At 43.0% G+C, this 27,228-nt stretch overlaps 4 protein-coding genes across 7 annotated transcripts; 2 read left to right on the forward strand and 2 right to left on the reverse strand.

Annotated features, from left to right (window-relative positions):
- Positions 1 to 51: 51 nt before the first annotated feature.
- Positions 52 to 3,305, reverse strand: rdh12 (retinol dehydrogenase 12). 2 transcript variants are annotated; one of them, XM_042073248.1, is made up of 7 exons: positions 3,141 to 3,305; positions 2,244 to 2,362; positions 1,860 to 2,015; positions 1,646 to 1,750; positions 1,238 to 1,447; positions 866 to 1,086; positions 52 to 580 (listed from the first exon to the last, which is right to left on the reverse strand). In XM_042073248.1, exons 1-7 carry the CDS (start codon positions 3,212 to 3,214, stop codon positions 476 to 478), a joined length of 990 nt encoding a protein of 329 aa, XP_041929182.1. In that variant the 5' UTR covers positions 3,215 to 3,305; the 3' UTR covers positions 52 to 475. The 2 variants fall into 2 exon arrangements, with proteins under 2 accessions (XP_041929182.1, XP_041929183.1); XM_042073249.1 differs by having other exon boundaries at positions 52 to 578; positions 897 to 1,086; positions 3,141 to 3,303.
- A 620-nt stretch (positions 3,306 to 3,925) lies between these two features.
- On the forward strand, positions 3,926 to 8,493 carry vti1b (vesicle transport through interaction with t-SNAREs 1B). The gene is made up of 6 exons (XM_042071532.1): positions 3,926 to 4,140; positions 4,711 to 4,769; positions 5,047 to 5,241; positions 6,724 to 6,897; positions 7,037 to 7,098; positions 7,375 to 8,493. Exons 1-6 carry the CDS (start codon positions 4,044 to 4,046, stop codon positions 7,466 to 7,468), a joined length of 681 nt encoding a protein of 226 aa, XP_041927466.1. The 5' UTR covers positions 3,926 to 4,043; the 3' UTR covers positions 7,469 to 8,493.
- On the forward strand, positions 7,772 to 27,224 carry rbm25a (RNA binding motif protein 25a). 3 transcript variants are annotated; one of them, XM_042071526.1, is made up of 18 exons: positions 7,772 to 7,899; positions 16,943 to 17,052; positions 17,256 to 17,305; positions 17,452 to 17,652; positions 17,763 to 17,835; positions 18,267 to 18,427; positions 18,781 to 18,975; positions 19,295 to 19,378; positions 22,476 to 22,756; positions 23,183 to 23,294; positions 23,742 to 23,831; positions 23,952 to 24,025; positions 24,458 to 24,608; positions 25,110 to 25,623; positions 26,065 to 26,375; positions 26,466 to 26,564; positions 26,724 to 26,771; positions 26,891 to 27,224. In XM_042071526.1, coding segments are annotated over exons 1-18 (2,649 nt in total). In that variant the 5' UTR covers positions 7,772 to 7,897; the 3' UTR covers positions 26,984 to 27,224. The 3 variants fall into 3 exon arrangements, with proteins under 3 accessions (XP_041927460.1, XP_041927461.1, XP_041927462.1); XM_042071527.1 differs by having other exon boundaries at positions 17,763 to 17,820; XM_042071528.1 differs by lacking the exon at positions 7,772 to 7,899 and adding an exon at positions 15,967 to 16,166.
- On the reverse strand, positions 8,504 to 13,128 carry arg2 (arginase 2). Its single transcript, XM_042071531.1, has 8 exons — positions 12,900 to 13,128; positions 12,677 to 12,749; positions 10,719 to 10,893; positions 10,465 to 10,624; positions 10,184 to 10,278; positions 9,961 to 10,065; positions 9,625 to 9,761; positions 8,504 to 9,516 (listed from the first exon to the last, which is right to left on the reverse strand). The coding sequence occupies exons 1-8, from the start codon at positions 13,008 to 13,010 to the stop codon at positions 9,326 to 9,328; spliced, it is 1,047 nt and encodes a 348-aa protein (XP_041927465.1). The 5' UTR covers positions 13,011 to 13,128; the 3' UTR covers positions 8,504 to 9,325.
- Positions 27,225 to 27,228: the final 4 nt, after the last annotated feature.

A 27,228-nucleotide genomic window follows, 5' to 3' on the forward strand; every position in this document is an offset into this window, starting at 1 on the left:
TCTCAGCTGTCACAAACAATTTCACTTCAAGTGGCAGTCACAGTTCAACAGTGGTTTTGTAAATATATATTTAAATATTCATCTCTGAACAATAATGTAAAGGTAGTAAAAGTCATGTTCACATATCTGTATAAAAGACATCAGTAAAATCCTAGGCAGCTTTACATGTGGTGAATGCTGAGATGGATATGACCAAAGTAAATGTAAAAACATTCAAGTGAATAGGGCAAAATGTGGAGGAAAAAATCGTCTTAAGATAGTCCATAAATCCATGAGCGAGGACTAATTTAAATGATTAACCTTAAAACTCAGTTCATAACACTGAAACCCTCACAGGTAGTTTTAGAGAGGTTCAGCCACGGCACTTTTCTGTGGGAGACTGAAGGTACGTTGATGGAATGAATAAAATTGGCAGAAATTGGCACATTTGAGGGGAGGGAATTCAAAATGGCAGGTTGGGAGACGGGAAGAGTGATCAGTCCCACTCGATCCCCAGCAGCTCACAGCTGATGTCCCATAGTTTGCGCTTTGTCTCTTCACTCCTCCCCTGAGGGGCCACCATGGCTGGGGTGCACTCACTGTGGAAGAGCAGAGTCAGTACAGGATGTGGAATTTGAGTAAAGGTATAGAGGTTGAACTGCATGCATCCAAGCAGGCAAATGTTCCTGATGGATGTTTTTACACGTTTTTTTAATGTAAAAAAAAAATAAAATAAATTGTTTGCTCTAAACTAACTAACTTAACTAGAAAATGGCAAGAAACAAGGCAATCTCCACAAACTTTTGCCTCTATTTGCTGATTTTAAATGCATCTCTGACCAGAGACTCAACATACCACTAACCTTATTTTGTATAGTATAGGTCTCTGGTTGAATGATGAGAGTTTTATGGGTGTACCTGAAGTGCTTTCCAGAGATGGACTCTAGCTCCTCAGCCACAGCGCAGTAGATGGAGGTCTGTGCTCCTTCCTTTGGTGTCTTCAGGAACATGCCAAAGAATGTGAACAGCAGAGACATGACCGTAGAGTGGCGGACCAACTCTGAGCGTACTGATCCTGGGTGCACAGAGTTCACGGTCACGTTGGAGCCTGAAATAAGTGATTCACATTGATGGATCATCAGGTATGAAACACTTAAGATTTGTTCCTAATGATATGATGAACACCTGATGAACACTGGTGCTCATTGCATTTCATTTTTTACAGTGTTAAAGTCCTATCCCATCAGACCCAGCAGTACCTTTTAGCCTCTCTGCCAGCTCTCGGGTGAACAGTATGTTTGCCAGCTTGCTCTGACAGTAGGCCAGTCCACTGTTGTAGCTGCCTTGACTCATTAGGTCGTGAAAGCGAATCCAGCCAAAGTAATGTGCCAGTGAGGAGACGACCACAATGCGTGATGGTGCACTCCTCTTCAGAAGACCAATCAGGAGATATGTCAGCAGACAATGACCTATAAAAAACAATCAGAGGACTGTGTTGAGATTTACCTTGTACTTGAGAAAATAGTAGTTGACAAGTTAAACTTTGGTTTACCCATCATCAACACCCATCAAAAAGAACTCCATTCCAGTTGCTGGTCTCAAGACCAATGCTGACCAGCTTTCCCCTGCAGTAGACCGATACATTCCCTTTCCTCGCACTGACTCACCAAGGTGGTTGACTCCAAGTTGCATCTCAAAGCCATCTGCAGTTTTCATGTAAGGGCACATCATCACGCCTGCATTGTTAATAAGGATGTGCAAATGATTGACCTCTGAACAATGAAAAAGAAAGAGAAAAAATGGTTAACCTTTCCCTCTTTAATTTATTTTGTTTGGAGTTTGCAGTGGTACCGGTATTTGTGAGAGCCAGACTGGCATTACCTCTGAGGAACTTCTGAGCAAATGCTCGTATGGAACTGATGTCTGCCAGGTCAAGCTCCCGAACCTCCACCTTGGCACCACCAACTCTTGTGCGGATCTCTGTTGCTGCAGTCTCGCCTTTCTCCACATCTCGGCAAGCTAAGATCACCCGGGCTCCTGCCAGCAGAACAAAGTGAAAGATACAGTAAAGCAGCCCAACATAACTTGAGGATGTGGTGATGGTTCCAACTTAAAAACCAATACTATTCTGAAGTAGTTCAAAACACTCCTGAGCCAGGGAACAACAACCCCTAAAAGGGATGTTTAGAACTTTATAGCAGTACACTTTCAAACACAATTCTGTGAATCGGCACAATTCCAAAAGAAAATAAATTGAGGGCTTACCACGGCTTGCAAGATCTATTGCCGTCTCCTTCCCAATCCCTGTATTTGCACCGGTAATTAGAACAGTCTTTCCATCCAGTCGGGCTTGGGAACGACACACCCCGCCAGCCGCATATTTCCTGCACCAGAATACCAATTAAAATGCTTCAAGCCTGAGCTAATACAGGCAGGTTATAGTGGGATATGGCTTAATGTTCACATACAGCTTAATTGTAAGTAAGGCGTTTTTTTTTCCAGCACATGTGAATGGTTAATATTTGAATGAACAGCAGGGCAACCACAACCCGTCAGCTGCAGACAACTAAAAAGTCATGAAAATAATTCAACTTGATATGTCAACAATTCAAACAGATTGTTCCCAATGTTCACATTAAGTCGCATTAATGCAGATTATGGGAACACAATTACTAGCCTACTCTACTCAAGCTTATCGATTCATTTATCAATACTTTTTGAGACGTCAAGTCACACGACTCAAACAGAGGTAACCTGAAGCGTATGCAACCAATGATGAGCGATTACATTATGGTTACATTGTAACTCCGCCCATGATCAGACCGCATTGGCTGATTCTCCGAAGCGCACTATGCAGGGCAGAGGCGGTTACTATCCTGGTCAAATCTCCTGTGACCATTTACATATGCATATGAATATCAATGTAAGCTACTGATTTCAACGTTCAGCTGGCTGTCACTATCCTATGTCCAAACTCAGTCTTATATGTGCCTGACCAATAAAGATAGTGAATATGAGGAAACACATCTTGGCCTCGCTCTTCTACAAACAGCAGCAGCAGCCTGTATACACTATTTAGTACAGTGCATCCGACTATCATTATTACAGCTTTGCACATACAGGGTGCAAGAAATAAGGCAACCCATTTCACTCAGTGCTTACCTAATATGCGGTGACAGCAGGATCAAAAGCAGTCCGATCACCCCAAGGACTGTGCAAATTAATACGAGCATCATGATGACAAAAATCTTGACGGCTTTGCCACTGCTCTACCGCAGCTAGCTTTCTCAGTGAGCTTCCACTGATCTGAAATATGTGATGCTGCACCTTCTCTCGCCTCAGAGATGCTATGTCCAGAATGGAATCTTGGGATTGTAGTTCGTTGACTAGCCTGTCGACTTTGGCAGAACACCAAGATGTATTTTATGTACACTGCATTGACAATATTAAGATATTTGTTACATATCATAAAGTGGCAATCAACAATAAACCATGACATCACACAACATTACCAGAATAAACGCCTTGATATGGTGCGAGGTAAGGATCTATCAAAGTTAATTATTTTGCTATAAAATAAAAGAATGAGCCATGACAACCCTGGCGAGAACAGTCAGTTATTGCAAATGTAGCGTATAGTGGCAGGGAGAGAAAAATCAGATCTTTGGTAGCCCCTAGACAGTAAAAGACACTAACATTTATCTGGTAGTGGCAGTGGTGGTGGGCTACTACATTGACCACAATGTACCTCAACAGAGGAGGCTGATGCAATGCCTGAATTGATCAGCATTATAATTCAGCTGGTTTGTTCTGTACGATCACAGATAGTACTATAAAATGGGGATTTAGTCTGTGGTTGGTTTATAAATGTGATTGATTTCAACTAAGATAAATATATTGACCCAATAAAATGTTACACGCAAGGCAGGCAATAAGTAGGTCGCATAAAATCACGAGGAAGTGAATTTTCGCCGTCCCGAGGATTTTATTATCGCGGTAGTGCTTGTGTTTGTTTCTGTCTTATGCCTCAAATAATAAAGTTGTTGTGGTCTATACACTACCAACATGTCATCAGAAGAATTAGAAAAGTTACATGAGATTTACAAATCTCTGTATGACGAACTCGAGCTGATGCCCCAGCGGATCTTTCGATGTCACGGAGGTAAATAAACTTGACGTTATCCAAATAGCATAGTGCTAGCTAACGTTATTTTCGTTTGATGGAAAGAAGCTGGAGTGAGCCATTTATCTTTATTTGGTGTTACAAAACAAACACTGAGATTCAACAAGACTGAAGCGATCTTATAGTTATTGTATTTCTCAAACACTAACTTGCTATCATAAGTTAATTCATTTAGATCAAAGCACAGCAGATGCATTGGTGCACTGATGGGCCAACATTGTGCGATATGATAGGATTGGTGTAGACATTCTCAATTGTGTTAACAATTTCCCAACGGCTACCTTAAATGATCCCCCTCACTTAGTAACATTGTATAATATGAATTATCTATATCTAGATGAAAATCGTCTACTGTTCTAGAAATTAAGATTTAGATGAGGCACTGCCTTACTGTATATGCCGATTCTAAACAGCGATTTGATAAGACATCGTAATAAAATTATACAGTTACATTGGCCCTCTATTTTAGATAAAAAAATCATGCAATCTCGTAATCAAATTTAAAATGTGAAGCTGCTGTGTAATGGACAAACTTCCTGATTTTTGTAGAGGAAAGGAAACGTTTGGTGCGGGTCTTCGATGAGAGAATTGGGGAAGCAGAAGAAGTTGTGAGTACATTTACCTTATACATTGCTGTGCAACAGCGCTTACAGATTCACAGTACAGAGTTTCATATGCAGCCTGTATTAGAAGTTCATGGAGATTGGAGAATGCCTGCCCTAACTGTCTTCAATTCCCGAGTATTGAAGTCAGTCATCTAGTCTCAGACAGCAGGGGGAGCCCTGTCACCAGACAGACTTGCTGTCTCACACCAGGTGTGTTTCTGTGCAGGCTCAAACCATTGCATCATGTTAATTAATATTCCTGATGCTTTAAAATTCCCAGCTGCAAAGTATGGACCGGGAGCTCATCGGAGCTCCACCCTCCTTCCGAAACCCGATGAGCACCAAGATCCGGCTGTATAGGCGGGACCTGGGCAAACTACAGCGGGACGTCCGGAGCTCAGACCAGGGGTCAGGCCTGGCTGGTCGCCCAGGGGAGAACAGGCAGGGCATCTATGCCTCTCAGAATGACCATAGTGTAAGTACTGAAATCTGTATGCCATCTTGCCATTCATCAACTGGACCGTGGTAGTGTAGTGGCTAAGGAGCAGAGTTTGCATGCAATAGGGTCGTTCCTAACTGCCACTCCTAACTGCCGCTTGTTCAGGTGCAGTTCGCCAAAAGAATTGCAACAGTACCTCATTTTTGAAAGTCAGGCACACAGATCAAAAGTTATCTGCATTAATGTAACACCCAATAAGCCAAAACGCATTAATGAAGCGGTTTCTATGCTGGTTGCTAGGTTGTTGCTAGGGTGTTGCTAGGGTAATTAGGATGGTTGCTAGGGTGTCCCTAACAAGGATTTGTGAGACTCTGTACAGTATATTCTGCCCACTGTTACAGTTGTAAAGTACTGTTAAATTATTTTTTTTAAGTCAAGTGAAGTTTATTTATATAGCGCATTTCATACATGGAGGTCATTCAATGTGCTTTACACAAACAAAAGCAAACAGTAATAGCAAATAAAAGCATAAAAGACAAAATAAAAGACATAAGGTGGAATAATTTAAAGGCAGATTCAGAATTTGTAACTCAGCGCAGTTAATAGAATGCATCTGTGAACAATTTGGTCTTAAGTCTAGATTTAAAACTGGCTACAGTTAGGGCCTTTTTGATATCTTGGTTCCAGAGCTGAACCGCATAGCAGCTAAAAGCCGCTTCACCATGTTTAGTTTTAACAGCAGATTTTACTAACAGGTTTTTCTCCTGAGATCTGAGAGGTCGAGAAGGTGTCTACTGTAGAAGCATGTCTGATAGGTATTTAGGTCCTGCGCCATTTACTGATTTATAAACAAGCAGTAGTGCTTTAAAGTCAATTCTGTGACTAAAGGGTCATTCACACCAAGAACGATAACAATAACTATAAACAAGTATCGTTCTCGTTAATATGAATGACGACGTTCACACATAAACTATAACGATAACGGCATGAAGAAAGATATCGTTGGGGATCACTTTCAGAGCGATTTTGAGAACGATAAAAAGCTAATAGCCAATCAGAACCCATCAAATTTCAGCCGTCACATTCATTAACATGAGGAGAGACTTTGTTTATTGTTGTTTAGTGTGGACGCTGTTATGGTTATGGTTATAGTTATTGTTATCGTGCAGGGACTTAAGAATTGGAGTAATGTGGTCAGTTCTTTTAGTTTTTGTGAGAACCCTAGCTGCTTCATTTTGTATCACCTGAAGCTGTTTGATAGCCTGTTTAGGAAGGCCTGTGAAAAGCCCATTGCAGTAATCAGCCCTGCTGGAGATAAATGCATGAATGAGTTTTTCTAAATCATGTTTTGAAATCAGCCTTTTAAGCTTGGCAATATTTTGGAGGAGGTAAAAAGCTGATTTAGTTATTGCTTTCATGTGTCTGTTGAAATTTTGATCACTGTCAATTAATACAGAAACATTTTGAACAGTATCCTTTGCTTTCAACCAATTTTCTCTCTCTCTCTCTCCTGTCCAGACTCATGTACAATCACAGCGGGCCCTGCTCATCCAGGGTACAGCATCACTCAACAATGCCACAGCCAGCATCGAGCGCAGCCAGCGGATTGCTGCAGAAACGGACCAGGTTGGCAATGACATCATTGAGGAGCTGGGCGAGCAGAGAGATCAACTGGACCGCACTCGTGACCGGGTGAGATTTTTTGAGAAAGGGAAAGAGAGGGATTTGCAATGCTTTGTGTGGTGAGAAAATGGAAAGAATAGTTTGTAATTAGGTGTGAAAGAGACCTAATCACCAAACAAGACATGTAGTTTTGGTTTTCTTTTTACAGCTGGTTCATACTGGAGAGAACTTAAGCAGAAGTAGAAAAATCCTCCGCTCTATGTCCCGACGGTGAGTAGATTTTTGGCAGCCTTCCAAGGTCTAGTCTGCCAGTCTAGGCAGGTGTTGTTGATGTGTTTGGGCTGTTGATATGCGTTATCAGTTCTTCCTGGTGAATGTGTTTTCGCTACCAGGGAGTAAAGTAGATCACGTGTATGTTATTGCGTAACACCTCAGAGGGGAAACACACCCATGCCTTTTAACCAATGTACAACACTGTTTGGAATTCCATTCAGTCCATACAAAAACAGTGGCCTCCATTGGTCTCTCTTTGTTTTTTTTTTACAGGCTTGTGACCAACAAACTGCTTCTGTCAGTCATTATCGTGATGGAGCTCGGTGTTCTCGGAGCTGTAGTGTACCTGAAGTTCTTCCGTAAATAGGTCACCTAGTTGTCCAAAAAATGTACAGCCAAGAGGCCAGAAGCACCCCACTATCTCTTTGTCACATCCTCCTCTCCTCTCCACTTCTCTTACTCTACCTTGATGATATACTGATAGCAAGGGACTCCATTTTCCTCCCCTACGAGCTCTTGCTCTCCCTCAGGGAGCTGCTGTTGTAAAGCAGTAAGAGGAGGAGTAGATGCTGTGCTTGGATGGTGTGTAATTACATTCAGTGAAAGGCTATGATTCTGAGCCAGATGGACCAAGTCTCGTCAGTGATTATAGACTGCGGCCGTTTCTGTACTGGATGTACTGGCTTTACCATCCTGGCCGCCCTGGAGAACTGAGCCACGGGAAAAAGGAGCACAGCAGTGATGAGCCTGTGGACTTGGGTCGAAAGAGACCCAGAGAAGACTTCTGAGCCATGAAATGTGAGTTCACTTCCCATGTCAGTGCTGCTGGCCCCACTCTCACTCGTGCCCGCCTTGTTTTTGTGTGGGTGTGGGTGTGTCCATGACGCAACAGGGCAACTGTACATACTAATAGAGACTGAAATTAATCTTCCAATAATGAATGTATTAATGTAATTTACAAAATATAATGTATTGATTAATGTGAGTTAAGAGTTTTACTATTCAGTCTTATTCTTAGTATTAAATAAAGCACTGAATATCAGGTGTGGTACACATGGAGTTTTCCCATGGTGTGTTTTTGTTTAGTAGACCACCTGTAATGCCAGACTTGTTTGCATATCTGGCAAGAAGAGATTTCTGATTTTTTTTAAAAAGTGTGTGTTTTGGAATCTAGAGGATGTGTGTACAGCCCGGAGCACCTGTTACTATGACACAAATTCTCATGAGCTGTGTGTGTAGACTCTGACACACTGACCTGTGCTCTGCTAGCTGTCTATTTATCTTGGTAGTAGACCGATACAGTGTGTTTACAACAACAGCATCTGTGGGACATCTTATCACAGGATGTCTTATTATTGGCAGGGAATATTAACTAAATTAATTATCAAGTCATCAAGGAGTCTGTAGTTCACTTAGTATTTTATTGAGTTCTGAATTATTTAGAAAGACAAGTAAAAGCAGGTCTACCATGAAATGTGTAAACAGACGTGGTATGTCATTTCAAAGGACAGTTGTTGCCATACCTTTTCACGTTTCAATTTCTCTGATAGTGATTTGTCTCCGGAAAAATTAAGTTATTTTCTTTGATTGGTACGTCATGACAAAACAGAATAAAAATATATCTACAAGGCTATACAAATTAAAACTATACATAGCAAAAAGTCACTCATGAGAATTTTCACACACTATAATGTACAACTATATAAAATAACTCATTAAAAACTGCACTTGGTCCTAAAGTGCAAACACTTGTCATTATTGCAAAGGTGCCACTGGCACAGCCAATGTGGATCAGTAGCCAAGGTCTTGCTAAATCCTGAAATAGCCAATGAAATAAATTCTGAAGCTGTCATTTAATTTTCAAACTTTCATTTCCCACACGTAAATTATGTACTTTGTCCATATTCAACTAATTACACCTGTAAACGAAGCTACAAACAGCAGTCCTGATGGCTTACTTACTAACATACACACTTGCACACATTCACCCCCTCACTGGACCTTAACTGTAAGAACCTGTATTCAGGCAATCATTTGTTCTGGTCTATGTATGAATTCAAGACGATGGACGACTTTTGAATTCAACACCTTGAGTGAGCAGAGTGTCCAACAGCATACTTCTACCAGCCACACTTGTGATCTTGTCTCAAAGCGAGACACTTGGAGGGCATTTGGAATGCAGAATCATGAGATGTGACAGTCCATAACTCAAGCGTTAGTGGCTCTACAGCCGCAGTTGCTCGGTGTCTTCCTTCGACGCAGGCTCCTCCTGGTAGACTCCGTGTGAGCCTTCACGCGTCTGTCCTAGTGATGCCGCGATTACGTCCACCGCTAGGCTGGCCGTGGACTCCACCGCCTCGCTGGTTGCGCCCAGAGTAGGGTTCACCTCCACCAGGTCCATAGCAGACAACAGCCCTACATCAGAAAAGAGCCCTTCATTGTCACAACATACCACCTCCATATTGTGTCTCTACTTGGTGTTCATATGGTAAATAATTGAGTGTGTGTCTCCCTAGAGTTTACCTGTTTTGTGGATTTCCTCTGTGATATAAATGCCCTCTCTGTAAGTCAGTCCTCCGTTGACTGGGGTCCCAGTGGCCGGGGCCAGGGAAGGGTCGAAGGCATCAATATCAAAGCTCAGGTGTATCGGTCTTTGTTTCCTGTGCAAGAACAAGCAACATCCTGAATTACGAGGCAAGGTTTAAAGGCAAGCAGTTGTACTCTGTATTACTTCTCCTGCATGTATTCACGGCTCCATTAGAGCAGGGTATCTGTTAGGGTACATTGTACTTTGTTCATTAGGTAATGCATTTAAAAACTTAATGTGAGCCATTTTAAAAGTATCTACTTTTCTCTTACCTGGCCAAAAGATGATCAAGAGTGACCTCCATAACTCTCTGAATGCCCATTCTATCAATGTCTCTCATGGAAAAGTACTGGATTCCTAGGTTCTTCAGGATAATGCTGGATAATGAAAAAAAACACAAGGACATTATCTGAAGGTGCTCACTTTACACAAACACAAATCACAAATCAGTTAGATTAGGTGGCCTTTCTCAGCCGATATGAATGTTGTACTTACTGTTCGCCTGGGTCCACATCTCTCAGGCCAATGTAGACCAAATCCCTGGAGGCGAGGAAAGGCTTCATCCAAGAAAATCCTGGGATATCAGGCATCTGTGAGGACAAATGGGGCTGTTGTGTCAGGTTAGAGAGCACATTATGTTATCTTTTTACGACATTTCATAGAAAGAGATATTCTAAGAACAATGCCAGAACATGCCTCAGGCCTCCCTGCTCTGCTTGACAGAGGGTACTGAGAGTTATGTAACAAGGGAACATAAAGGTAAGTGCTCAAATTACCTTGTCTCGGAGTTCCTTGAGCATGAAGGCCACCGATTGGCCGTGAAGGTTACCAGAAGGGGAGGTCATGGGCGTGTTGATGTCAGCATGGGCATCCACCCAGATCAGACACAGATCGGGGCACTGTTGAGCATGGCCTTGCACAGAGCCAATAGCAAGGCTGTGGGGGAAAAGAGGAGCTCTTAAATTCACATTTCTTCTTTTACTTTCTGAAGGATGCTCTTTGACAAAAAGAAACCGAATCCGTGTGTTACCTGTGGTCTCCCCCGAGCAGGACACTGGTGTGTCCTGCCTCGATAGCGTGGCTCACAGCGCCTGCCAGAAGCTTGTTGGCCCGGCCCACGGTGCGTGGGAAAGGCACATGCATGTATGGCTCGTCATTTTCCAAATGCTGGAAATTCAGGTCTCCAAAGTCATGGACGGGGTAATCTGAAGAAATTAATTAGGTGTATAACTTTTATTATCGATTAAACCCTCCAAACATCATCACTGCACTCTCCACCTAATGCAAGGCAAAATCTGTGATTGACAGGACTAATGTTGGAAAGAGGGGTGTCACTTAATATGTTTGGAGAAGGGAGGGGGGGGGGGTGTTGTGTTAGTACTCTGACTAGACATTTTCCATGTGTCCTATTTTCCCATGAGTCCCTAATCAGGTTTCCATTTGGGTCTGACCATCCCATCCCATTTTCCATGTAAACACACAGGAATCTTCTGGAAACTGCATAGGTTGCACTGCATAGTCTGTTATGTATCAATACATTAAGGAAGAGGGAGTGGTAGGCAAGCATGTAGTAAACAAGTTATTGTGGGAAGGAGAGGGAGGGGTCACCATCTGAAGACGATTGGTTTTAGGGAGGTGTTTTATTACTTGGCCAGTGCATAAGAAAACTAATGATGCATCTTTTAACCATCCATAGTCGCATGGACAAAAATAGATCGGAACATTGCTGCTGTTTTAGACATCAAAATGATTAGGCTGCATGCAAGAAGACGCTGATGCTCTGGCTTGGGACTTGTGCCATGTATCAGATTCATATTGAGATCCCAGACTGTCAGTTATTTTTAAACCAAAACCACAGTCTGATCATCATTCTCCAGTAGGCCTATCACTGGCTTGTTGGACACTGAGTTGTTCGGACTTGTGGTGAGACTTTTGCTCAAGTATTGCCACGAAGACAAGCCTGATGCTTTGTTTTCTTTTTCCGTTTTGAGTCTTGGGAACGGTAGGCTACCGTGCTCAATATTATCCTCTAACTCGCAAGGATGAAACCAGTGCCCATAATACTGTTCATTTCTCACGCTGAATAAGCATGTTCAGCGCATGGCGATGTGCCAAATGTATGCCAGTCGTCCACATCCGACCACTGAAAAACGTCGCTCCTAAGATAGCTCTAATATCATATTACGCGCTACAGGCCTTGCGCAACTAATCAGACGTGGCGACGCAATGTTTATCTGTTTCGCAGCTGACTACCACTCGGAAAAAGCTATATATATCGAAATGACTTGCACATTCCCGAGGAACAACCTTGGACAAAAAAAAAAACTATGCGAGTGGAACTGTGCCCCTTAAGATGTTCACAATGCAAATCACCTTACATTGAACAAAACACTCAAGTGTACAATGAATAAGATTGGTATGATATTTTTGCCTGTTCTAGTTTTCAAGGCCATATAATTGCCAGAACGACTATCACAGCGAGGAATCGGTTTGTTGTGGATTACATAAGTGTAGCCTATCTCGCCATCCATTTTATGATCCTCTGGTTTTTACAGGGCAACATTTAGTTGTGGGTGGTAACTTCACATGACTATGCCGAAAGACATGACAAAACCATAGGACAAAACCCGTTTGCGTCAGTGGGCGGGAGGTTGCAGCGGAGAACATGACGCACGACCAAACCCCTTCTCGCAGTCCATGTGGTCACAAAAATCGCCGAATTCCCCCCAATTTTAAACAGTCACCTGAAGCATCATAATCCCTCTGAACTGTTAATCTGTCGTAATCGCCACAACACTGAAATTGAACAATGCCTAATTGTTTTAGACCCTCAGGCTACTGATTTGCCAGATCATGATGTAAGAGCCAGATTGCCTACTTCCGAGAGGATGTCCTCGTCCAGAAAATGGCAACTAGAGTTGAGATATTGGGTACATTTAGGCTGCATGTTAAATGTAGGCTTTATCAGCATAGTAGGCTAAGGTTTACCTAGATTTGACAGTCTCTCAACTAGACCGGCATCCCGGATGGCTTTTGGTCCGTGCTCGACTCCTCTTCTTTTCTGAAACATGAAAGTAGGCTACGTTATGTTATGGATTTGGTTATGGATTTAGCCAACTTTATGTGGGCGACATGACGAGATACCAAATAAAATACCATAAGAGTTTTACTTCGTATTCTGAATATTTCAAAAGATCTAGCATTTCCTTACCTGTCCTTTTGAAAAAGGAGCTCCCAAAATAGCGACTGAATGCGCCCGGCTATTTTGACAGGCGTGAAGTTGTGTTCTAAGAAGACGAGAAAGAGATCCTCTTAAAGCCATTGTGTTGAGTTTTAGAAAGTCTTTAAGTTCTCTTACAACGATAGTCGACGGTTTGGGAGAACAAGGGAAATGAGATGCTGTTCGCTTTCAGATGGATGCTGATTCTGAAAGTGACGCTCGCGCGTTTTGTCTTTTGGACCATTATCTCATTCATATTCATGAGGAACGAGCGTCATAGACTAAGGAATTGTCCCTGCAACAAACCGGAAAAGCGGACATAATTTAAAGAATCTTTAACAGACCTAATTTTTCCTCAAATTGTAGTAACCTAAGCGCTTACTAACGGCTTCATTTTAACACTATAAACAAAAACAGTTAGAGTTATATGACTGTTTAGGCTACTTAAATGCTGGTGTCTATGCCCATTTATGGTGAGGGGGTTACGTCAGGTTTGGTGACACACCTTCACTCGAACCAATGAAAAGCCCGTTTGCGAGGGTTTGTTCGAAGGGAGTGCTGGGTGGAAAGCCACATGCAGAGGTCTCCAGTTGCTTACAGTAGGACATTTCCTACAACCATGCCTCTGGTGTTTTTCTCAGCCACACGTTCTGCTGGTCACAACGTGACCTAATAAATGCCCAGTTGGGTATATATTTCACTGTAACACGTTTAGATCCCATCTTTCTGTGGACTGAGAGAGAGAAAGCATGATATCATGAAACTGATAATCAAATCAACTGGTTGTGTTTTTGCATCATTTTGAGCATCATCATGTGTAGGCTTAATTGGTTTATGGCATAGGCTAACTAGAAAATGTAATTTCGAGGAAATTACCAGTGCATGAAAATATAAACATACTGTATATTAACATAAAATGCCAAACAAACTTTTATTGGGAAACAGTTGGCAGGAGTCATAGTTGATAACAACTGACAGTTGAAATGGCTGAACAGTTAAATAGTTGAGTAGTTTAAATAGTTAAATTATTTAATAGTGAATTATTGTAGTGAGGACATGTATTTTGAAACAGTTGTGGGCAGAGGAAATAGTAGTCTTAAGAGAGCCAGATTGTATGCTTAAAGCCTGAGACAGAGTATATAGTTTAAAAGTTGAATGTAGATAGTGTAATGGATGTTGATAGACAGAAAGTTGAATGGATGTTGCTAGGCAGATTGTTTAATGGATGTTGATGGATAGTTGAATGGGTGGATGAGTGAATGGTTTGAAGAGGATGAGTGGATAGAAAGTTGGATGGAATGTGCCCTATATCCTTGTAGAATGGAGAGACACAGAGAGTTGGCCTAGTTAAGCAGAAAGCAGTTGATACAGGTGCAATCAGTTTAACTGGCCCTTTGATGGGTCCTTGTTGAGCAGCTGGAAGTTGATACAGGTGCAAATCAAGTTAATTAGTCCATTGTGATCTCATAGTGCTAATATAAAGTCTATGGGGAAAATAAGCTTGTTTTTTGTTAATATCTCAAAAAGTATAAAGTTTACAGAAGTGAAAAATACATTCCTCAAGTGTCCTTTTCAAGACCTACGTTACAAAGTTTGAACGAAGTTTCAATCCCCCGTTATGCAGACCAGAGTAAACCTTCGCTACACTAATGTCAATGGAGACTTGTGGAATTTTACCAATAAATTGGTCATTATGTCTTTCTGGATTTGTTGAGGATTTTTTGGAAAATGTTGTCATAATCTAAGTGTTTGGGATCATTTCAAGCTTAAAAGTATAATTTTTTAGTGTTCGGATTTGTAATAAAATAACTTAATATCAGACCATGCTGCTGCCAGTTACTGTCCGGTAGTTGGCAGGCTAGCTAGCCTCTTAGCTAAGGTAACATTTTAAACGGCGAAGTGTAATTTCTTTGAAATGACAACTAGCTGAATAACATTACTGACATTAGTTAAAGTGGATAGTTTATACTCAAGTGAATTTGGAACAGTATATTAAGTTTAAGCGAAGTCCTTCAACTACTAGTCACTTGTTAGCGCATAGTTGTATTGCTATAGCTACTCCCATCCACTTATATAGCATTTTAAGATAGCGTTAGCTAGCTAGCTAGCTCGGTTCACACGACTAATTAAATTATTCATATCATGTCCTAAAGAATGATTCATTGGGATCATACATGATTATAGACAATAATACTGTGAACACAATTATGTTTATCTGTTCTTACTGCTTATTGAGAGAAAGTTTATTTAGTGACGTAAGGTGACACTCCCACTTATGCAGACCGGAACTGTCCCGTTTTGCTCTATCTTTTACTGTCTATACTTACAACCGGACCCGCGTCACACAGAGCAGGTTGTTTGCGCCATGCCCCTTTTGAGGGGAAAACATTCCCTCAGAACAAGCCAGAGTGAACCGGTAGACATGTACCAACCACACAGCTAAGAACCCCTCCCTGAGTTTCTTTTGCCTACCATGTCCTCAAAAAAAATCCTGACAGAAGAAAATTATGGCTACAAGCCATAAGAAGAGAAGACCGTATGACACTTCTGGTCACTGAGTGGGGTTGTTGCACCACTTCGTACTCAGGAGACTGAAGGGACATGTTTTTATATTAATTGAATTAAGCTTTTGTAGGTATCTTTCACGGTCAACGACCGGCAAAGTGGTTATGTATTGAGTGGTCATATTGATTTGTGGTATTTTTTGTTATTATTTACTCCTGCGATTTCTGTACGAATTACGTTTATTGACCCTAATTTGCGTTGGAGTTAATGAGAGGGGTTGTTTGTTTTCCCCCCGACAGGGGCGGGAACGTTTGTCACAGCAGCATTGAACAGCAGCATGCTGTTCATTGAACAGCCCAAACAACAAGCAACTTTTGGCTGTAGCGTGGTGCTCCAGGCTTGCGATAATATAATATCAAACAGCTCAAACCAGGTCAGAACCGCATCGGCTCAGATTATGTGGCAACCGGTCGCCACCTGGTGGTAAAACTACACACATTATCTTTTTTGTTCGTCTCTATCCCAGAGTACCTTGCGCTAGAACGCTGCTACTGCTGCTAGTCAGCTCACATTCGTCCATCTTATTCTGTGCCTCATACATGCGCATACTGCTAATTGACCGGCGTATAATATTCTAACGTTTCTTTGGGGATTTCTTATTAGTATTTCATCTTATTAGTTATTAATAGGTATATGTTACTACGTTATCAAGGGATTCTGGGTGAAATAATCCTGAAATAAAGGAAAACGAGGGTAAGCTTAATTGTTTCTTGCTATTAGCTAACATTAGCTCCCTGCTAGCTAGCCTTGCTAATATGGATAGTTGTTGCCAATTTGGTAGCCGAAGAGTTAACGTTAGCTAGTATTATGTTAATGTTAACTGAACCATAACGTTAGACTAATGGCGGTGCACTTGGCGACAGTGGCACACACACAATTATGGCCAAAAAATGGGCAGTTCATGTAGTGGTGCTACCATACTTTGGATAGCAAAGTTGTTGAGTATTGTTTATTTGACAGCTAACATAACTTACTACTGTGTAATGATAGCTTGGTTAAAATCCTTTGAGCGAAATTAAGCTAAACAGTTATTGTTAAGTAATGCTGGTTTGAGTTGACGGATAACATTGTGTTTAACTCAGTCAACGCTGTTAAGCTTTGCAGCATCAATACCCAGTTGGCCTGGTAAAAATTGTAGTAGCTGCTATTCGATTCCCAGGTTAACGTTAACATTACAGTTGGGAAACGCCAATGAACCGCATTTTCATTATTAGGGAGGTTGTTCGTTTGACTGACATCATCATTCAAAAAGCTGTGGTAGCATTTTATATATAATCAGTAACTTAACGTTAATTGATGCAAGATACTTTTGTAGGTCAATTCCATTGTCATCTTGTTAACTAGCCAAATACACAACGTTTGTCAATACACCAATAGCTAATAGCTTGGTTGGTAACGTAGCGGACTACTTTAACAGGCCGATTTGCAGTGCCATTTTGTCCTAACGGAAATGTTTAACGTTACATTAGGTACCTTTCCACCAATATGTCGTACCCCCCTCACCTAAATCGGATTCCCCAGCTGCCTCCTGGTATCCCCCCTCCACAATTTGGAGGGTATCCTCCCACAGTGCCTCCAGGTAAGTAAAGGAACAACTTTTGATAATCTGAGGTATTTGTTAAGAAAACATTTGGGGTAACAGTTCTGATTAATTTAAAATGCTTTGTTAAATAAATGACTATGAGTACAATGAGGGTTTGAATTCTATAGTAAATCATTGTTGTGTGTCATTTGTTGCCCTTAACGGAAGTCACTTTGACCTTTTGTTGTTCCATGTTGAAGGAGCTCCAATGATTCCAGTTCACATGGGCATAATGACGCCTGCACCAACGGTAAGCCACAGTGCAATGTTGCTGTCTGCTATAAACTTGGCTTACTAAGTGATGCAGTTGTGCACACTTGAGGGATGTAAATCTAGTAGACACAGAGAGCTTATACAAAATGTATGAATTTTTGTTTTTTGGATGGGTGGCTGTAGGTACTGGTCCCCTCCACAGTATCTGTGACACAGAAGCCAACAGTGGTAAGGAAGGAGGCAATCACAACACAAGCCAAGGGGACAGAGGAGAGTAGTAACAACACCAACACTACTGCCACCACTGGTGGCCCAACCACCACAGTGTTTGTGGGAAACATTTCAGAAAAAGCTTCAGACATGCTTGTCCGACAGCTTCTATCGGTGAGTGAAGATTGCTGCAAGGGCTTTGCATATTCATTAATCGCTTTATGTCACATCAACTATGCTTGGTGAACTTATTGACCGGACTTTTATATGTTTTGTCATCACAGAAGTGTGGCCTGGTTCTCAGCTGGAAAAGAGTCCAGGGAGCCTCTGGAAAACTTCAAGGTAAAAACAAAACAGGTAAAACCATTTCTGATATACTTACCACCCCTCCCCATCATTACAATTCACCATCCTCCAAATGGCCCCACCCCACTGGTGTCCCTACAACCAAGCAGAGCTACTGTGATCCAAGAAGATGCATGCTGGGAAGGCCTATGTGAAAGGTGGGAGGCTGTACTGTAGGACTTGTGGAGCATGCTGCTTGCACAGGGTTTGGCCTGAGAGGGAGAGCGAGAGAAAGAACCCAGATGTTTTTTTTGTCTTTGAATGCCTTCTCAAACCACACTTATCCTCGTTCCTGCTCTTAGTCCAAAGCCCGCTCACTTTCCCTCACATTTTGTTCCCCCACCATCGCGTGTCCATCACACTAGTTAGTAAGCACAAACGGCATCTGTACCGGGCACATGACTGACTCTCTTACCTGTTCTCCCTTCTCATCTCCCCTCAAGCGTTTGGGTTCTGTGAGTACAAGGAACCTGAGTCCACCCTCCGGGCCCTGCGGCTGCTCCACGAGCTGCAGATCGGGGACAAGAAGCTGCTGGTGAAGGTCGACGCCAAGACCAAGGCCCAGCTGGACGAGTGGAAGGCCAAGAAAAGAAATGCCAATGGGGTGTGTAATCTGTCTATTGTATTTTTTCCTGTGATTTTTTTTTTCTTTTCTACAATGCCATTTTAATTCAGATGGTTCCCAATTTAGTAACACTAATCCAAACTCATATCATCTCAGTATGTGTACTCCCTGATAGTTGATTCCAATGATGTAAGCTGCTTGCTTCACTAGTTTAGCAAGAGGAACAACGGCAAAACTACAGCTTGATGTTTTAGGTACTTTTTGGAACCAGTTGCGCTTAGAAACGAGTTAATAATTTTTGTCCCCCTAGGCTTATTTACCCATGGGTTCTTTTTGTCCAGATCTCGGGCTTTAACCTTGTCTTTCCACATATTTCCATGATCTCTTGACAGGCAGCAAAGCCTGAGGATAGTACAAAGGACGAGGACGATGAAGAGGAGAGTTTGGATGAAGAGACAAAGCGTCGGGACCAGACCGTGAAAGGGGCAATCGAAGGCCTAATTCGTGAGTACTCCAGTGAGCTCAATGCCCCCTCTCAGGACTCGGACTCACACCCCCGCAAGAAGCGGAAAGAGAAGAAAGAGGAGGTAACATTATCACTCTGTACCACCACATGCCATTCATTTAGTTAAGACTATCTTGCACTGGCTATGATGTAACAGAACACAGGGACTGTTTTTATGTACGAACTTTTATGTATTCACTTAATTGAAATGGTAGTATGCTAACATTGTAATATTCCTTATTGAATGCAGTGTATTGGTAATTGTTATATGTTGATGTGATTGAATGGATCCTGTGACGACGGCAGGGTTTGTTTCTAATCTCTATTCTTTTAAAGTCTTAAACTCTTCACTCTGAAGTATGTTAGCCCTTCTCAGTCTGTTTACTTTGTTTCTGTCCTAGGAGGATATCAATGCCATCGAGATGGAGGAGGACAAAAGAGACTTAATATCCAGAGAGATCAGCAAGTTCAGAGACACTCACAAGGTAACAGTTATGTCTTTGTATTTTTATATTTGGCCTTGGGCTGTTTGAACATTGATTGCCCAATTGTTTGTTGCCTTGATTAGTATAATCACAATCTTAATCACAACAGTGCAGAAATAGTCAACTGTTTGAAGTAGTGTAGCGACAATTTTGGATTTGAAATACAAGAGATGAAGTAGATTAATCGCTCTTCATTACCTTTACACAACATTCTATTGGGTTATATGCATCCATACTTTTGAAAGTTCTGAAGTAGATTGAGATTACCATCTCGTAAATCTCACGTCATGTCCGTATGGGGGTTAAGAGAAAAATGTAGAGTAGGACCAATTCAAAACACAAAAGTGCATGGATATTATGTAAACTTCCCTTAAAGCTAATCTATTCATTAAACCCCACCATTATGATAGAGATCATATGGTGACTAAAGCAAGATGAATCTCAGAGCTTTGGAAAAAGTTGCGTGGATAGGATGTAAGTATGAGCTTCTTTTTCTTCTTTACACGTCTTGGGCGCCCCCTTCTGGAGGATCTGCTAATGGGGCAACTGGCTCACGGGCCTCCTTTATGAACAGCAGCTGCCTCAAAGCCCCGGGAAGGCAGTGGTACTTCTGATTCGGATTTTTCCCTCCCGCTAGTGTTGTGTTGATTACACAGTATTCATGGTCGTGTAGGGGCTGTATTGGTCATCGGCCAAGAGCTTAGTGAACCATTGCGGGTCCTTCCTCATGAAGTGTTTTTTTCCATAATTTCCCCCCTTTTTGAGTAATTGCTAACTATTTCGTGGGGATAGCTAAATAACCACTGCGGCCATTTTGCCTGCAGTCTGTGCTAGAGTAGGGGGCGCCCCCCCACAGCACGCTGGTGTTCTGAAGACTTGACCGGTAAGACCACTGTATGTCTCCTGTGTCATTTATCTTTACTTTCCACTCTCCCCTCTCTGTCTTATTTATTTACGTTTGTTCTATTTTGTCCTTTTTTCTTTTTGAGCTTTTCAGTGTCCACATGCTTCTTAGAACAATGATTCATCAGTGCAGTGTAGATGGCTCAGACTTGTTTTATCCTGATGGCTCGTCCCATTCTGTGTTAGTTTATGTGAAGACCTGGCATCTGTGGCCCTCTGTGATGGAGGGGTTTATACATTACCCAGTGGCAGTGCTAAAAATGAGCAGTCTATTCCCATTTGCTCAAGGAAGTTGAAGAATATGGTCCATTAATCAGAGAGTTGCTGCATTTGCAGTCTGATCAGTCATCATACGACATCTCATTAGTCTTCTATGACAGCCAGATATTGCTAGTCCATTGTCATAGTGTACAGTTTGAAAGATAAATGTTACTGTTAAAATGCTTACGATCTTAAGTTCAAGAGACTAAACATGCAAGACTTAATGGTCATACCATATTAAGAATACAGATGATGCAGCATTTGTAAAAAAAAAAATGGGGCCTTTAATCAGTGCAACAGGAAATATGAACATTATTATAACAACATTACTGGCATTCAGTGTTTTAGTTCTCCCCTGAAGTCTCACTAAGGAGGTAAGTCCAAACATTACGATACGGAGGGATTGCAGTATTAGAGTAAGAGTGGCCTCTGGCATTTTAGGGATATTCTGTCCCTGTGTTTGTCTTTCTGTCCTTTTTTTTTGGCGCTTTTCCCCGCTTCCTTCTTCTCACCTCCCTGACATAAGACCCCTCAACTCTCTCCTCTGGTCGTTTTGGACCTTTATTTATGGAACATGGGAGTAGAGAGTCAACCTTGTGTATGTATGAGGTCTTTTCTAAAAGTTCCCGTGAGTTGGGGGCTCTTTGGCTTGGCTGGTGAGTTTCTCTCTCTGTGTTTGATGTTGGTCCTGGATTCTGGCGAACCACCTGAAGACTCTGTCTGGGTAAGACTGCTTCTTATATGATTTCAAATGTGTATTTCCATCTTTAAGAACAAAACAAAGCAAAACATAACCAGGACATGAAGTGCTCCTACACACTGACTGTTAAAATGTGTGCCCAGTGTTCTCCTCCTCCCTTAATCTAGGTCATTTCTATGTGTGCACTTTTTCCATAGACTTGGATGGTTAGTGGTAGGGTTCACTTTTGTGTACCCAGCCGTGCGTGTGACGAATGGTTTGTGAATGGTTTGACCTGCTCTTCCTTCTAGGCCTAGCATATAGGCCAGTAAAATGCAGTGAAGCGCTGAATCCGTAGTTCGCCGTCTGTAAGTCCCAAACCACTAGTTTCATGCAGAAGCAGCTGTTTTCTTGCTCCAGTGACTGAAGCGCTTCTCTTTGCTTTCCTCTACTTCTAGGTACTTAAAGATTGTTAACATTTTGTCCATTTGTCCAGTTCTATTTAGGAAATGTGTTTACTTGTTTGTATCTGTCATCCAACCAGTTTATATATGTGGGTGTTTTGGTGTGGACGCAAAGTGGTTTCCAGTATCTGTGTGTCTATTGCTGTTGTGTATGGTAGGCTGGATTCTGTAGATGCCAGAGATATAGTCATGGAAAAACAAACAACTGCTACCCAGTTAAATAAAACTATCAAGGAAAGGCCATACAGACAAGGGCATTCGATGGCATACCATTATAGGAGTGACCCACAGAGGCTCAGTAGTAGCATTCTGGTGTTAATTCCAATTTGCATGCATACCATTGTGTAACCAGGTATTTGCTTGATGGGTAGCAGATAGCAGCCTAATTCTTTGAGAGTTGCTCACACATACATGTGACTGGTGGCAGCTTCCTCCCTTTGTTTTCATGTACCTCTAGTGGTTTGCACCACCTTATGAAGCTGAGCAGATGGCCTCCCAGGGAGCATCTGTCATCATTCAATAGAGAGTGTGTGTGTGTGTGTGTGTGTGTGTTTGTGTGTGTGTTTGCCTGCCTGTGAACGTGTTGGCTGTAAATAAGTAATTGAGACTGTAAACCACTTTCAATAAAATGTTTCATTTTCTTAAAAAAAAAAAAAAAAAAAAACAGTGACACATTATTGTATCCTCTTGTTGGGTTCTCTGAGCTCCCAGAGCTGGTCAGCTGTCTTGTGGCGCGTCAGGCTAAACTGCTGTGCGTGTTCCCCTGTACTCTTTGCTGGGTCCCTGACAGAAACTGGAGGAGGAGAAGGAGAAGGAGCGGCTGGAGCTGGAGCGCGAGCGGCGGGAGCGGGACAAGGAGCGCGAGCGGGAGCGCGAGCGGAGGGACCGCGAGCGTGAGAAGGAGCGTGAGCGCGAGCGACTCAAGGAGCGGGAGAAGGAGCGCGAGAGGGAGCGCGAGCGAGACCGAGACCGCGACAGGGAGTGGGAGAGGAACAAGGAGAGGGAGCGCGAGCGCGAGAGGGAGCGCGAGGAGAGGAGCCGCGACCGGAGCCGTGACCGCAGCAGGTCCAGGTGAGTGCTGCAGCACAGACGCAAAAGTGAGTCCTGTTGGACCGGCCCTTAACAACATGAACATGTGCTTTGCCTTTTGTTGCTCTCAGCAACACAAGTGCAGTCTACCCGCTGAAATAGTTTAAGTTTGTTTCCCTAGATAGAAGAACTTGTATAGTTTCTCAAGTTGTATTTACTTTTTTAGAATGTCAAGGTTGTTTTCAGTTTGCGAGGGCTAAAAAACTACAACTTTGATCGGACAGTTTCGGCCTGGCAAAACCCTTTGAGGCAAAGTGCAGTAGAATCCATAGTCTGAAGAAACTTCTGATGGAAGCCTTTAGGGTTTCAGATGCGTAGACAGGCCTTGATCTACCCTGAGGGTGTAGCATCTGTCCGTCTTTGTGATGGAAACGTTGATGTCATCTCCGTCTCCCGTTTGTGTTCAAGGGAGCGTAACCGGGAAGAGAAGAAGAGAGACCGGGAGGAGGATGAGGAGGAGGCGTACGAACGGCGCAAACTTGAGAGGAAGCTCAGGGAGAAGGAGGCCGCCTACCAAGAGGTACTTTTTATACCCTTTCAACTTTCTATTACCCAACCCCAAGGACAAAAGCAGGGTTTATGGCTAAAATAGTCAGCCTGAGAAAATGATTGGAGGCCAGCTCATGGGTGTAGAAAGAAAGTAGTTTCACCATGAAGTATTATTGTTACTGGTATATGCTTTTTTGTCCATGTGAACTGCATATATATATATATATATATATATATATATATATATATATATGTGTATGTATATATATATATATATATATATATATATATATATATATATATATATATATATATATATATATATATATATATATATATAAATGGAGCACTGAAGGGTAAAAAGCTTGGAGTTGAATAGGACATCTGTACAGATAAGTCCACTGGGGAGTTCAGAGTGTTCACTGGATGTGCACTTTGGAGACATGCCAAATGAACAGTGTGACCTGTGATCCTACAGCGGCTGAAGAACTGGGAGATCAGGGAGAGGAAGAAAGCGCGGGATTACAGCAAAGATGCTGAAAGAGAAGATGAGCGACGTCGAGAAATGGTAAGAAAAATCCCACATGCGTGTATGTATTTGATCAAGTACCAGGACTGTGGTACGTCATGATACAGATACCTATTTCCTTTTGTGTCTGGGTGCCATTTTATCCATGTGACCCCTCAGGCTAAAGAGGCCAAACGGCTGAAGGAGTTTTTGGAGGATTACGACGATGATCGGGACGACCCAAAATACTACAGGTTGGTCCACTCATTGGGCTTTGAGCTTAAGTTGTTTGTGAATAACCAAGAGCTATGGCCACAGCAATGTTCCAGTCTATAGTCAATGTAGCTATGATGGGAATTGTACAGGAAGAGATTGATTTCAGGGTCTATTTTGTCAACTTTTCCCAGTGTAGTTGACATACAGTTACCAAGAGAGGATGATCAGTTTGATAATCAAAAAAACTTCCAATGATTCATTAATTGATGAATTTGGCCAAACAAATATTCAAAGATTTATTAAAAACACTAATGATGAGTTTGTTATAGAATCTTTTTGAGACTTCCTTACCTATCAGCTTTGGCATCTAAAGATGTTCTGTAAGTGGAGAAGATATGCATAGAACTGTAATGTTGTCAAGAAAAGTGGAAATGACATGAAGTTGACCTGTTCCCTAACTTGTCCACCAGGGGGAGTGCTCTTCAGAAGCGCACGAGGGACCGCGAGAAGGAGCAGGAGCTGGACGAGCGGGACCGTAAGCGAGAGAAGGAAGAGCATGAGGAGATCCGGCAGAGGTTGCTGGCTGAGGGACATCCAGACCCTGATGCTGAGCTCCAGAGGGTGGGTACAACGGAGGCACTCTGCTAATGCAGTTTACACCCTAAGATGTGCTGTGTGAATTAGGTAGATGCTTTAAGAGAACATTCTGGATGGAGTAGGTTTACATTCAATGGTGTTATTTTATTAAAAGCTTATTATTGGATACCAAAACATAAGATTAATCTTGTCTTAAATGCATCAACAGTAGGAATGATGAGGTGTTAGAAAGTGAATGAAAACTTGACTCTCGACATAGTTGCCCCATTGTTGTGATCTGCCTGCAAGCCATCATACGTTGCCGAAGTCGAAGCCAGTTCAAGTGTAGCTTCAGGCTAATACTTTCATTGGATGTGGTACAGCCACCCTGTGTGTTTTGATATCCATTGTTAAAACAACTGTCTTATGGCAGCACATAGCAGATACTCTGTTTCTGATGATTAGAGGGCGGGAATGTGGCATAATTTTTTCAGCATCTTGCAGCATTGGATTCTAGTTTGACTGAGGCCTCTGGTCCGTGTGCAGATGGAGCGTGAGGCGGAGCAGCGGCGGCAGCCTCCCCCGAAGCCCGAGGAGCCCGAGGAGGCGCCCAGGGAGCGCGGCCACAGGGAGCAGCGCGAGCGCGAACGAGAGCGCGACAGGGACAGGGACCGGGAAAGGGACCGGGACCGAGAACGCGAGCGTGAACGGGAGCGTGAACGCGAGCACCGGTCTGCAGGCGAGCGGGCTGCCCCTCCTCGTTCTGACCACCGGTCTGCAGATGACGAGGATGTAGACGATGGGCCGGACGATGAGGAAGACGTCGGGGAGGAGGAGGAGGAGGAGGAGGAGGAGGATGCTTCCGAGGTCAAGCCCTGCCTGAAGCCCACGCTCCGGCCAATCACCTCGGCGCCGTCCATCTCCTCCGCCAGTGGCAATGGCACACCCCTCACACCCGGCAACGAGTCGCCCTGCGGCATCATCATCCCCCATGAGAACTCGCCGGAAGCCCAGCCTACTGAGGAGCACCGGCCAAAGATCGGCCTCAGCCTCAAGCTAGGTGAGAGGAGCACTCATGGGACAGCAGGCTTACTGCATGGTCGATAAATGCTGTATTCATTTGAGAATGGTCTCAAAGGCAAAGTTAATGTTTCCAATTTTGCAGATAAAAAAAAAAAAACACTAATTCTTTACAAAATTATTCTAGGAACCAACTCAAGTTAGAAAAAGGACAAAATAGTCAAATCCTCTGTAATTGAGCAAAATCGCACATCCTCTGGCTAGTGAAATGTGAAAGCTCAGTGCCGTTATCTTGGGTGTTCTGAACTCTTAATCTTTAAACTAGTCGTGTGACGACAAGTCGGCATCAGATAAGCTTTGCCAGAAAGATTCTTATCAGTTGAGAAGCTGAGAAATGGAGTTGTGGAGAGCCTGATACAACACTGTGAGCGATGCTGGGGGGAGTTAACCCTGTGACCCTTTCCTCTTGTCTGTTCATCAGGAGCCGCAGGCAGCCCTGGTCAGCCACACGTGGTCAAGCGCAAGAAGCTTGCGACAGTGGACAGTGTCTTCAACCGCTTCGATGAGGAAGAGGAATCGGAGGCGCCCCGCAAGCGGAAGCTGGTGCCGCTGGACTACGGCGAGGACGACCGCGGCGGCAACCTGGGACTGGACGGTCTGGACGTGAGCGCGACCAAGGGCGGCGCCAACAGCGAAGAGAAGCGCCGGCACATCAAGAGCCTGATCGAGAAGATCCCCACGGCCAAGACGGAGCTCTTCTCCTACCCACTGGACTGGTCCATAGTAGACTCGGTGAGGCTGCCGACAACTCTCTGCTAACATGTGCACAAGCTGGCGCAGTGGAATTGGCTTCTGATTGAGTGCGTTGTGTTTCCCCCACAGACTCTAATGGAGCGGCGGATTAGGCCATGGATCAACAAGAAGATCATCGAGTACATTGGCGAGGAGGAGGCCACTCTGGTTGACTTTGTGTGCTCCAAGGTTAGAATGAAAGTGACTCACAAAAATAATTAGTGATTTATTATTAGTTAATTATTAATGAATAATTAGTCAATCTTATTCAGTCCTGTTTCCAGTGACTGGCATTGTGAGTACTGTGTCATGCCCTATGGATGTGTAATGTGTTGCCCTGCTTCACAGGTGATGGCGCACAGCACCCCACAAACTATACTCGATGATGTTGCCATGGTGAGTCCTTAACTCATTCAGTTCCATTAGTTTTTAAACATGAATACAAATCATGTGTGTTTTAATGTGTATGATGACAACATTGATTAATACTGTTACTGTCTGTGGTCTCTTTAAAGGTGCTGGATGAGGAAGCTGAGGTCTTCATAGTGAAAATGTGGCGGCTGCTGATTTATGAAACTGAGGCCAAGAAGATAGGCCTGGTGAAGTAAAGGTTCCGGTTAGAGGGGCGAAGTCTGTCTGCCCTGCCTGTGCCCTCCCCCCCCAGACTATTTATTTAACCCCATGCAGACTATGGGTCCTCAGAAACGGCACGACCACAAGAGCATGGGCCTACACACCCCTGTCCTGCTAGAGAGAAAGCTCCTGTACAAAGTGGTGTGTATGTATGTATGGTATGTATTTGTGTGTGTGCGTGTGTTTTTGTGTGCGTGCACATGTGGTTGGGTGTGCGTGT

This window comes from Alosa sapidissima, chromosome 19, assembly GCF_018492685.1.
Source record: "Alosa sapidissima isolate fAloSap1 chromosome 19, fAloSap1.pri, whole genome shotgun sequence".
In the NCBI taxonomy this organism is placed as follows: domain Eukaryota; kingdom Metazoa; phylum Chordata; class Actinopteri; order Clupeiformes; family Clupeidae; genus Alosa; species Alosa sapidissima.

What these genes read in the sequence shown, in the direction of transcription:
- rdh12 (XM_042073248.1), bottom strand. Translation starts at nt 3,214, where the DNA reads ATGATGCTCGTATTAATTTGCACAGTCCTTGGGGTGATCGGACTGCTT. An exon ending in AATAGATCTTGCAAGCCGTG is followed by an intron (nt 2,016 to 2,243) that starts GTAAGCCCTCAA and finishes TTCTGCTGGCAG; the next exon opens with GAGCCCGGGTGATCTTAGCT. An exon ending in GCTGGCAGAGAGGCTAAAAG is followed by an intron (nt 1,087 to 1,237) that starts GTACTGCTGGGT and finishes CACTTATTTCAG; the next exon opens with GCTCCAACGTGACCGTGAAC.
- vti1b (XM_042071532.1), top strand. Translation starts at nt 4,044, where the DNA reads ATGTCATCAGAAGAATTAGAAAAGTTACATGAGATTTACAAATCTCTG. An exon ending in GATCTTTCGATGTCACGGAG is followed by an intron (nt 4,141 to 4,710) that starts GTAAATAAACTT and finishes TGATTTTTGTAG; the next exon opens with AGGAAAGGAAACGTTTGGTG. An exon ending in CTCCGCTCTATGTCCCGACG is followed by an intron (nt 7,099 to 7,374) that starts GTGAGTAGATTT and finishes TTTTTTTTACAG; the next exon opens with GCTTGTGACCAACAAACTGC.
- rbm25a (XM_042071526.1), top strand. An exon ending in AGTTCAGAGACACTCACAAG is followed by an intron (nt 19,379 to 22,475) that starts GTAACAGTTATG and finishes GGTCCCTGACAG; the next exon opens with AAACTGGAGGAGGAGAAGGA. An exon ending in CGGCCTCAGCCTCAAGCTAG is followed by an intron (nt 25,624 to 26,064) that starts GTGAGAGGAGCA and finishes TCTGTTCATCAG; the next exon opens with GAGCCGCAGGCAGCCCTGGT.
- arg2 (XM_042071531.1), bottom strand. Translation starts at nt 13,010, where the DNA reads ATGGCTTTAAGAGGATCTCTTTCTCGTCTTCTTAGAACACAACTTCAC. An exon ending in CTCCTTTTTCAAAAGGACAG is followed by an intron (nt 12,750 to 12,899) that starts GTAAGGAAATGC and finishes TTCATGTTTCAG; the next exon opens with AAAAGAAGAGGAGTCGAGCA. An exon ending in TCAAGGAACTCCGAGACAAG is followed by an intron (nt 10,279 to 10,464) that starts GTAATTTGAGCA and finishes TTGTCCTCACAG; the next exon opens with ATGCCTGATATCCCAGGATT.